This window comes from Atractosteus spatula, chromosome 6 (genome assembly GCF_055471065.1).
Source record: "Atractosteus spatula isolate fAtrSpa1 chromosome 6, fAtrSpa1.hap1, whole genome shotgun sequence".
Taxonomy (NCBI): Eukaryota; Metazoa; Chordata; class Actinopteri; order Semionotiformes; family Lepisosteidae; genus Atractosteus; species Atractosteus spatula.
This window is the reverse complement of record NC_142711.1, coordinates 11,430,336-11,441,365: the sequence shown is the minus strand read 5'-3', so window position 1 is coordinate 11,441,365 and position 11,030 is coordinate 11,430,336. Positions and strand designations below refer to the sequence as shown.

At 36.9% G+C, this 11,030-nt stretch overlaps 1 protein-coding gene across 1 annotated transcript; it reads right to left on the bottom strand.

Moving 5' to 3' along the window:
• Positions 1-5,575: 5,575 nt before the first annotated feature.
• LOC148831814 (proenkephalin-A-like) lies at positions 5,576-10,730 on the bottom strand. The gene is made up of 3 exons (XM_088918087.1): positions 10,452-10,730; positions 9,824-9,967; positions 5,576-6,825 (listed from the first exon to the last, which is right to left on the bottom strand). The coding sequence occupies exons 2-3, from the start codon at positions 9,962-9,964 to the stop codon at positions 6,196-6,198; spliced, it is 771 nt and encodes a 256-aa protein (XP_088774213.1). The 5' UTR covers positions 9,965-9,967; positions 10,452-10,730; the 3' UTR covers positions 5,576-6,195.
• Positions 10,731-11,030: the final 300 nt, after the last annotated feature.

Here is an 11,030-nt window from a genome sequence, read left to right as displayed (position 1 = left end):
GTTTGTAAAACCATCAAATCCCCTTCATTTCTAAAAAATAATAAGAAGAAACTGAAACACAACACTCAGTGAATGCACATCATTTTCCGTCCGCTCTGGTTTCAAGCTGTTCTCTGTAGAGTAGGCTCCTGTAACGTTAAGCTGACCCGTCCATATCAACAAGCCAACCTCTGCAGCTAATTTACTGTAAGCTCTCCGTTCCCTGTCTCCCATGCAACCTCATGCCTCTTCATTTGCTTTAATTAACCTACCACTCCCTTCATCACAATGTCCTATTCTGTCCCCAACTCCTCATTTCTCCTTATGTCCCCGCTCATCTTCTCATCATCTAATGCTGGGTGCTTACGTGGTCCTTCTCTTCATCTCGGTTTTTGAACAAGACACCATGAAACGTCAGGCCTACATGAAATCTGACCGCCTGTTCACGCCTTTTTAACACTCACCTCTCCAGGCTGTGCCTCTCCATTGTGTGATGTACAGCATAACACACAATTATTCTTGTAATCTCTTTAATTTATCATTTATATTATATAGGAACAGGTAATAGGTTTATTCCATGCTGAAAAGAGAAGAAGAAAACACAACGTTTTGGCTGTGAAGCCTTCTTCAGGTGTGGTTCATTTTATTATGTAGTATGCTCAGTGGAACTTGTGCTTCTCTGTTTTAAGTATTTTGAGTATATTTTATAGCTCCTTTTAATGTAAGTTGTCTTTGATAAGTGCATCTACTCAATTGATAATAATCAAAATCAATATAATTACAATTATATTACACCATTCAATGCATAGTTATAAACAACTGTGTTGTAAACAACTTTAAGCAAACTCTTAAAAACATGAAAACTGTGAGCCAGAGACAAACGAATAGAAATTATTTTAGAAAGTAAGAAGAGTATGACATTTGGATCTTTAAAACATATTAAAACATATTTAAAACATGTTGTAGACAATGTAAGACATCTGCTTTGTTGAATTCTTGAGTGTGATCCTTAGGACACAATGGCTCCCCATCAAGATGAAGAAAACAAGTTCAGACTAGCAGAAAATTGCAAGTATTAAAAAAAATACTCAGCATTCCTGCAAAGGCTGCAAAGGTTACAAACATATACTGTATACTTTAATCATACCAACATTATCAGAAAAGTTAATACTTATTTTGAACTGCATATTTTTTTCTAAATAATATAATGATATAAATTTGCAGCTTTCAAGACTGATCATTGACTTCGAGTAAAGGACATTGAGAAGTGCACATCAGACAACAGCAAAATGTGCAATACAACAGACTCGATCTTGTTATATTTTTCTAAACATTTGATGAAAATAGTGTTATGGCGCTTATAATGGTAATGATGTGCTCTAGCTGCTTCTGTCATGACAACTAAGGTGTGATTTCAAGTTACTTTCAAATCTTTGTTATACAGGATGTACTGTAGATTAAACCAAAGGATAAGAAGCTATACTGTATGTGGCACAAGGGACCTTGGTTTGAAATATACAGTTTGGCAGTAAAGATAATCACCAACAAAAAAAGACTGATTTCATGGTTTGCAGCTTTCAGTTAACATACAGTAATCAGCCAACTGGAGAACAGGTGGAACAATTGATTTTTTCAGTAAAACAACAACAATTCCAACACAACTGCATCCCTATGAAACAGATTTGAGAATACCATAGCTTATAAGGAACACAGAGCTGCATCATTTCATATGAATGTCAAAGAGTTTTGTAATTCTGTAGATGACTTACTGTACATCCAAAGATGCAATCACAAATTCATTAAAATCATTTCTCATGAAGAATAACATACAGACAATAGTTTTAAAAGAGGATGACTAAATGTCTTGTGGATTATTTCTGTTTTGTTAGAGGTCAAGGAGAGGTCAGAATACTTTGTGGGTTACCATGTTAGATCTATGCTCTTGCAAAGGGGAAAAAACAAAAAAGAAAAAAACAAGATAAAAGCAAAAATAAAGGAGGTACAAAACCAAATATCAAAACTGCAAACAGAATTTTTTTTACATTTTTAGGTTTGACACTCTCCTGCTGCCATGAGTCAAATCATTACCATTTTTTTGCTCATGTACTTCAAACACATAAAAAGTAGAGGCTAACACACACATTTTCAGATCAAGGATCAATTAGATTTACTGACATGCATTATTACCAACTCGTAAAGAAAAAAGCATAAATGCATAAATGCACAAATCTTAGCAACGATTACTAATTAGAGCATGTCAAAACTTCAAAATTAGATCTGTAATGTTATTTAGTAACAAAATCCCTATGGTTTTGAGTCAGGAGAACACACGCAAAGTAAATTTTGTAGGATGTATTACTTTTTTTCTCCATTAAAGGCCTTACTTATCCAATCCAAAAAATAACTTTCAGTGACAATAATCGGCCCCTTTTGAGAGGTATCTGCTCTTATTTGTCACACTGGATGATAATGAGTGGAACAGCATTGCACATTAGTGCTCATTTATGACTTAAATCTAATGGAATGTGGGGTGCTGTACAGATGTTACTTAAATCCTTCTTCAACAGAGTGATTAAAATTTACAAATTAACAGTTCTGCTCACAGCAGATGCTGAGCTTTTTAGTAGTGACATAAAATTCTTCTACTTTCTCTGGAGGATCTGCTTAAACTGCATATTTAAAATTCCGTGTAAAATGCACAATGAGATTGCAATCATTGAAAAGAATGACAAAGACTGTTAGTGTACAATGATAAGGTGGTTAATTATTGTTTGTTATATTTAAAGTGCTGGTGCGGTGAATGCATTTTCTTCAGGAACCAGATTGCCATTACAAAAACAATATGATCCATTTTAATTAATGAAATTAAAAAAAACCCCAAGATGAATTGTCAAGATAGAGATATTGTAATTCATAAATGATAAAATAGTCCTATACTCTGTTTTCATTAATCAGATTAAATGTCAGAGAGATCTATTAGCAAAAAAACCTGTTCAGTTAATAAAACAAAAATTTATGAGTAATAAATGAACAGTTACTTATAAGTGAAATGGCCAGTTTGTGATAGTTTTTATTTTGGTTTAGTTTTTTTTATATGGTTCAAACAGTACAAACTATACAGTATATGTTACCTATGAAATATGTTATAGTTTGTTGCAAAAGGAAGCACGATATACCTTTCTTTACTTACATTTCTAATATGCAAATTTCCATAGTCTCATTGAATGTACGAAAGTTTTTTGAGGATAAGCCCAGCAGGTAGAGTACATTACATTCGAAATGAACTGGGATATTTGTAAATATATATTGTATTGTTTCTATGCTTGCTTTAAAAACATTTGCATTTTCAGAAAGGTCTAAAATTCCCAGTTTTATAGTCTTCAGATTGAAATTGTAAAATATTTCATTAAAAGGTACATTTTTATAGATTTTGTATTCTTATTGTCTGGTTATACAGGTTTCTGCAGAGGTGAACAGCTGTGGCGCATTAAGTAATGACTGAATAAGAGACTCAATTGTAAGGTGTTCAGTATGTCACAGAAAGACATTTGTACACCTTGGTGAAAATGTATGTGCTGTTCATGTTTGTTAAAGGTGAAAAAAGAATAAACTGAGCTCTTACTTTTGTTTCCATGTGTGCTTTTACAGTTTATTTCTTATCTTGTTCCAAAACAGTGGGTTCTTCGTGACAATTGCGGACAGCCTTGGGAATGACAGTTAAGCAAATCATTGCTTGGGGACATCAGAAGAGCACTTTGCATTGCCTCTGCTCTGTAGTGCAATGCCAGCATTGTGCTCTTCTCGAGCTTTCGCACCGGCCACTGTCCCATTGGCAGAGCAGGCCAGAGCAGAAGCAACAATGTTGAGTAACAGAATTGCACTTTCCAAGATAGGCATATTTACATATGTATAAACCCCTCACAATTCTGGCTTTCAATAGAATAAAAGCAGATAAAAGTGGATTTTTTTAATCTGATATGGCCAGCAGCCATATCACTCTGCAACTCACAACTAGCAGCCCACTGAAGCTAAGCAGGTTGAGAACCTGGTCAGTACCTGGATGGGAGACCTCCTGGGAAAAACTAAGGTTGCTGCTGGAAGTGGTGTTAGTGGGGCCAGCGGGGGGCGCTCACCCTGCGGTCCATGTGGGTCCTAATGATGGGGACACTATATTGTAAACAGCTGCCGTCCTTTGGATGAGATGTAAAAATGAGGTCCTGACTCTCTGTGGTTATTAAAAATCCCAGGGTGTTTCTCAAAAAGAGTAGGGGTGTAACCCTGGTGTCCTGGCCAAATATTTCTTTGGCCCTTACAAGTCATGGCCTCCTAATAATCCCCATCTATGAATTGGCTTCATCACTCTGTTCTCCTCCCCACTGATAGCTGATGTGTGGTGAGCGTTCTGGCGCACTATGGCTGCCGTCGCATCATCCAGGTGGGGCTGCACATTGGTGGTGGTGGAGGGGAGTCACCATTACCTGTGAAGCGCTTTGAGTGGAGTGTCCAGAAAAGTGCTATATAAGTGTAAGCAATTATTTATTTTTTTTGTAGCATCAGGCACTTCATGTTTGCAGTCTGACAAATTTACATTTTACAATGTGAATTTCTGTTTTTCTTTCTTTCAAAAAATAGGTGTTGGGTGGTTTTCTCATTTCAGTTCAAACAGTCACAAGTCTGGAAAATCATGATCACTCAGTTGTGATGACGTGTCAAGATCCAAACGCAACAAAAGGTCTTGTTTTGGTTACACTTTGATATGCGAGAGCAAAATACTAAGATGCTAACATGGACAATTTAAAATCTAGACAGTATGTGCTAAATTATTTTTGTATCATGTAATGTTTATACACCATACACAAGATGTAAGGAAATTTAGAGTTTAAAAGAAAGCACCACAACTTTTTTGTCAAATGTGATAATTGAAAGAATAATATTAGAGGTGTTACAAAAGGAAGCAAGAGACACTGCAGGATTGACCAGAATACAGAAAATCAATTGAATAAAATGGCAGCATAGCAGAGCTGCAGTGATGCATACTGTATTTCACAGGTGTTTGGTTTTCCTGGTGTGAAAGATAAAGCTGTACAATTTCAGACAGGATTGTTGAAAAGTTTCCTTTTGTAACATGTAACATTGATTTGTGACTATATGCCACATATTTGAAACCAAGATTGTTTTTAATATGGAATTACTAAACATTTTCTTTTGGACTATGCGCCATTGTCCCGATTAATTTAAAATCAAGTGCTTATGCTGTGGCTGTTATTGTATAATGAAATGTTCAACTACGACTCTAAGTTTCGACAAGCTGTTCAAGTGGCAATGACTATATTGAGCCTTTTGTCTGGATCAGTGAAGCCAAGGTATAAGGAACTTATGCATTTATTATCAAAGAGATACCTCCCAGCTGAATGCTTTGTTCCATGCAGGTTTCACTGTAAAGCATATGGAATACAGTATCTCTCATAAAAGGAAATAAAACCTTCATTTGAAAATGGAAGCCATTCTAATAAACTGAAATTTCAGTCTGTGATACTGAGGATTTTTCAAAGAGCTTATGCCAAGAGTGATTACTAATGACAAACAAGTTTGATTCTGCAGTTAAAATGAATTTATTATAATCTGTACAAGCTAAGCAGTAGGAGGTACAGTTTTGATTCAAATGAAAAAATAGAGAGCATATAACAAAATACAGTTCAAGCTTCAAGAACTACATACACATAGGGATATGAACAAATCTGTTTCAGTAACCTACTGCAACCCCTCTCATGAAATGAAAAATACATTGCTTTTTTGGGAAGAAAACGCATTGTATTTAAAATTTTAAACTAACACAGTCCACAGAATGAAATATCACAGCGTTTCTTACACAGTTTGCTGATCTGGAAATAAAAAAGATGGTGCTGGAATAAAAGGACAACTTAACATATTTTGATATGCTGAAGTTACACTGTGAAAGCACCAGATAAAATAAAGACAATGTGCAGGTCTGAGACAACCCAGTTTGTAACATGTAATGAAAACTGCGTTGATCTTAAAGCACGGGAGAGGAAGGATCTATTTCAATCAACGGTGGTTTGCAGTGCACGATGGACAGAAAGAGAAAAGATAAACTTGTAAATCTTCTTTAACCTTCGACAGTAAAAAACTGTACATCGCAAGCAAGACAGTAGAACGATAAAGTATGATTTGTGAGAAAGTCTTTTGATTTGGAAACTAATAGCCCATAAATCCTCCGTATCTCTTTTCCATATCTGGCACGTCTTCAGAGTTAGATTCACCATCTTCCTCCCTGGATCTTTTGAGAAATCCTCCATACCTTTTTTGGTCTTCTTTCCATTCAGGTCTGCCGACCCTTCTCATGAAGCCACCATATCTTTTCTGTAATTCTTTTATCCCATCTTCTAGGTCCTGGCTTCTTCTGACACTTCTCATAAATCCTCCATACCTTTTCATGGTCTCGCCATCACGGTCTCCATGACTCTCCGTCTCTCTGCCACCGCCGTTCAAGATCTCCTTTAAAAGGCCGACGGTGTCCACTCCGCTCTCCGCGTCTTTCTTCATAAATCCGCCGTACCTCTTGGCTAGAATTTCTCGGCTGCGGCTCTCGTCCTCCGGTTCCAGGTTGTAGAGTTCGGCTGTTTTCTTCATGAAGCCGCCGTAGCGCTTCATGAAGCCGCCGTACTTCTTCGCCAGCTGGTGGTCGTCGTTCTCCTGGTCGTCAGTCTCGAGGGCGACGCGTTCGGCCTCCGTTGACGCGTCGGCCTTCTTCCCCGCCAGAACGTCTCGGCACAGGTCCCAGAACTTGGTAGGGGCCAGCCTCCCTTCGCATTCTAATGTACAGGTCTGAAAGAAAATCAGGTCAGCGTAGACGTAAACAGAATGAACGATACAGGCTTTATTTACATTCCCGTTAATTAAACTCAGGTTCTGCTACTTTTGCCTGTTTCCCGCTGTGCCGCAAAGAATGGAATTCTGCAATTCTATCCCCAAGGATATCAGAGAGCCAGCTTCCCTGAATGCTTTCACACCCAGGCTCAAAGCCTTCATCTGCAGAAAGGCTTTTACTTAATCTGTTCTGTGTCTACCCCTTGCATCTTCTTCTGCAAACGAAACCCTTGTCTTTAATCATGCTAATATTGTGACCTCTTCTCCTTGTTAACTTTTTTTCTCTCACTGTAAAGTGCTGTGAGAAATTACGACCACAGGGCACTATTACAAAATTTCTGAAGCAGTTTTTTCCCTAAAACTGTAAACAGTGTGAAAAACACGCTTTTATTTCAGGTAGTGCCAGAGCCCATAAGCACAAAGTATTGTTGTGTGCAATCACCCAAGACTTCATTGCTGATGCCAGTTTTTGCTCCGCATTAGCTGTTCTTAAACATGTGGCCAATTTATTAAACAGGCCAGTGGTGGAACAGTGCCTGGGATTTTCTGTACATTTTTTTATAAATGCCATTTCAAATCCCCCACAGCCCTCTGGGTAAGCTGTCAGGGAATGAATGCAAATAATCAAATGCCTAAAGTGCTATTATTGAATCGATTTCACACATGTGAAAATGTGAGATGAGCTCCAATCCACTGCGATTTAAGCAGCTGCCAGTTCAAATTTTCTAACATTTAATCATAATGCACACATATTGATAAAACAATTTCCATGAAAGTTGAATGCGATGAGTTCAATGTTTTTCTGTGCCCGGATTAGCTTCATGTTCATGCAATGACAATCTGGCCACTCTTCAAACTGATGATACAATTAAAATCCTAGGAATGTAATAGAACAAGGTGGCCCTCTGAGAGGAACGGACTGGAAAAACATTGGGAATGCGATACTTAAGGATCTTGCTCAAATCACCATAGTGTCAATCCAAGTATTGGAATCAGACTGCTCTGTTTTGTAAAACTTTGCATATCATATATCAAAGATCAAATATCATATTTTATTTCCGTTGGGTACGATTTCTGTTGAAATCCATGAGAGTTCTATCTTTCTATGAAACCTTTTTCTTAACTGTTACAAAAAATGCAATCCTGCTCAGTTTTTTTCCCCTTGTTCACATGTTTAGCCAAAAGCTGTAGAAAGATGTCTTAATTGATTGCACAGGGGTAGCCTGCACCTAATAAGACATACTGTATAGATTAACTCCTGCAAATATAGAGTTTCTGCAATCAATATTCAGGCTGATCCTAACATTTTCATGAAGACTAGTTATATCACAAAACGAAGCATGTTTTAAACCATGAACAATAACAGCATTAGCTCAGCAGGTCTTCCCATTTGTTATAACACAAACTGAGACAAACATTGGGAAAACAGGTAACAGATTAGGAAAAAACAAACATTTTAAATTTCTCTGTTTTGCTTTCGTTCATAGGTTTAATTTCCTTTCACTATGTGCACATCTACCTTTTTATGAAGAAAAAGGGAACTTTTGAAGCAGTAAAGCTTACCGCGGAAAAGCATTAAAAACACGTAATGAAAACTCAAAAAGGGATTTCACGTTCGTAACCTTATTACCTCGAAAACCTATTGTTAATGATATAGGGCCATCTAGTGGTAAGAAATATCCTAGAATTTTTTTTTTACATTCTACCCTATTACAATTTTTGTTTTAGTCATTTACTAGAAGCGGAAGATCACTGTACTGCCATGTTGTCTTATAAAATTAAAAATAAAATTACTAAAATTACTTAAAAGTCTTATACTTGTTATATTTGTTCCAGTCAAGTCTTTATAATTTCACTCCTATATAGAACTTCTTTGCATTCCTTTGAGAGCTGGTCTAACTGTGAATTCCAATTAAAGTCAACTGAAAAATAATAGATCTTTAAGATGCAAATCTTAAGCAAAACAAAAAATCTTTGAAATCTAAACAATCTAATAGAAAATTAAACGTTGAAAAATTCCGAGCGTTTAATGAAAGCTTAGCATCATACACATAAAAGAGACACTGACTGACAACATATTGGAATGTGCTCGAACATGAAAAGATTTAAAATATTTTATGAAGCAGTTTATGAATTGCAAGACCGTCCATCTGTTACCAATGCTCACTTTTATAACGGAGCTGAGAAAGTACCATTTATTCTCCATACAGCATAAGATCAGCATCAGTAAAATGAAACATACATAGAAATATTTTATCGGCTTTTTTACCTTTATACAGACCGCCGTCAGAAGCTCTTAGACGCTTCCAGTTTGCCATTCGGCTATTAAATGACTGAATATGTAGTTGTGTGAAAAAAAGTTTAAGTACACTCGATAGGCGCAACAAATTGAAGCTGTAGCACGGGATAAAACACATCTCTCGAAACAGAACTTGAAAAAGGACCTGAGGTTTTTTTTTTTTGCTAGTTTTACATGATAGTGCTTTATATTTTTGTAATTAATCCAATTAATATTGAGGTCATTTTTTTTTTTGTAAAAACCCTACCCATTCTCGCCACACTGATCAGCAGAGAACGCTTGATCGACGCTGCCCTTGGTCCTGAAACATGAAGTACTCCGAATGCACTGTTTTTTTTCATCGCCAGCTTCCCCCCCCCGTGTCTTGTTATAGTTTCAACTACTTCTCATTAAAATGTGCCTTTGAAATTGATGTTAAGAAACGTCAACAAGACAGCGGCATTCACGAAATCGAGTTACTTTCTAATTCTTTTCACCGTCATCAGGAGGAAAAAATACCGAGGAACTACAAAGTATCACTGCTACTACAATGCCCATCCTCCAGCGCACCACAGTTAGAAAAAGGGGTACAAAGGGTACAATTTTGAAGGACAGTTTTCTTTTGCAGTTGGCAACTTTTTAAATAATAACAGTTATCCCTGTGGTAAGTTTACTTACAACAGCGTTTATTTCTGCCTGGTGTTCTTGAAGGTGGTATGCGCAATACGCACAATCTTTGCCACATTCAGCTTTTACCGACAGGATGAGACAGACACTCAGAACCAGCATCCAACAGGAACATTTTACTGTTAACGCCATGGGCTGGAAAAAAGAAAAGAAGGAAACACAGGAAAAAAGTTAAGGACACTGATAACGCTAACAGCCTGCCGTGCATCTGTACGATTTCTCGGCAGACTAGCAAGAGCTTCATCCAAGTTTTCCTGAATGTGAACACCGTTTTGGAACAGGTCTGCGACCTGTTATTTAACGCTGTTTACTCAGAATTCAATAATAAAAATCGAACCAAGATCAAGTGTTCTGTTAAATTTGAGGTTTTCGACCCTTTTAAAAAGTAAAATTAGGGTGAAATCAGAGTTCTTTGAAACACATTATTCAATGGTATTAATCCTTTTAAGTCACTCAATATACTGCAACTGCACTGTAACTGAAACAGTAAAACAGTAAAAGTAAGTGAAGCAAAATACGCTCTTGGAAGCAAATACATTTTTTTAAAACCAAAACCTTAAAGACGCTTTTATAAATCATCCTGTGTTGCTAACATACTGTAGCACTATTCAGCGCTTACCTTTCCTTTGCGCGCCAGACAGCCAGACCTTTCGAAGTTTCAAGCTGCACTGACAGCAACTGAGCTGCGCAACAAATATTTATACAGGAGCCAGCCAATCCCTCTAGAGAAAATCTAGTAAGAGAAATGACCCGCAATTAAACTAAAATACTACTAAATCTTACTGTCTGACGTCTTCTCTATGTAAAAACCAGACGAAGAGCTGTCATGTGAAAGACACACACACTTTGCAGTGTCGGTAATGTTTATGCACAATTGAATGGACTAAAACTGAAGATGAAGAAGGGTCGTAAATATTTATATACTTATCGAGAAGGGGAGTGGGGGACACATGCAGAGATGTTTAAAAGTGTTTCTGACGTATGATGACGCACACAAAACACCGGCGATTGGGGTTATCGTGAACTATAAAAATTGGAATATGGGGAACTAACTGGTGTTTGGGACAGTAATTAATCTTCATCTGGTAATTCAAATATTTTCCTCTATGTGTCCATTACGTATATTTAGTGCAGCCAATAAGCTATGTAAACAACTTTTAATTAGTACGATAGATAAAAACCAGCACTAACTTAATAC

What these genes read in the sequence shown, in the direction of transcription:
- LOC148831814 (XM_088918087.1), bottom strand. Translation starts at nt 9,964, where the DNA reads ATGGCGTTAACAGTAAAATGTTCCTGTTGGATGCTGGTTCTGAGTGTC. An exon ending in AGGCAGAAATAAACGCTGTT is followed by an intron (nt 6,826 to 9,823) that starts GTAAGTAAACTT and finishes ATTTTCTTTCAG; the next exon opens with ACCTGTACATTAGAATGCGA.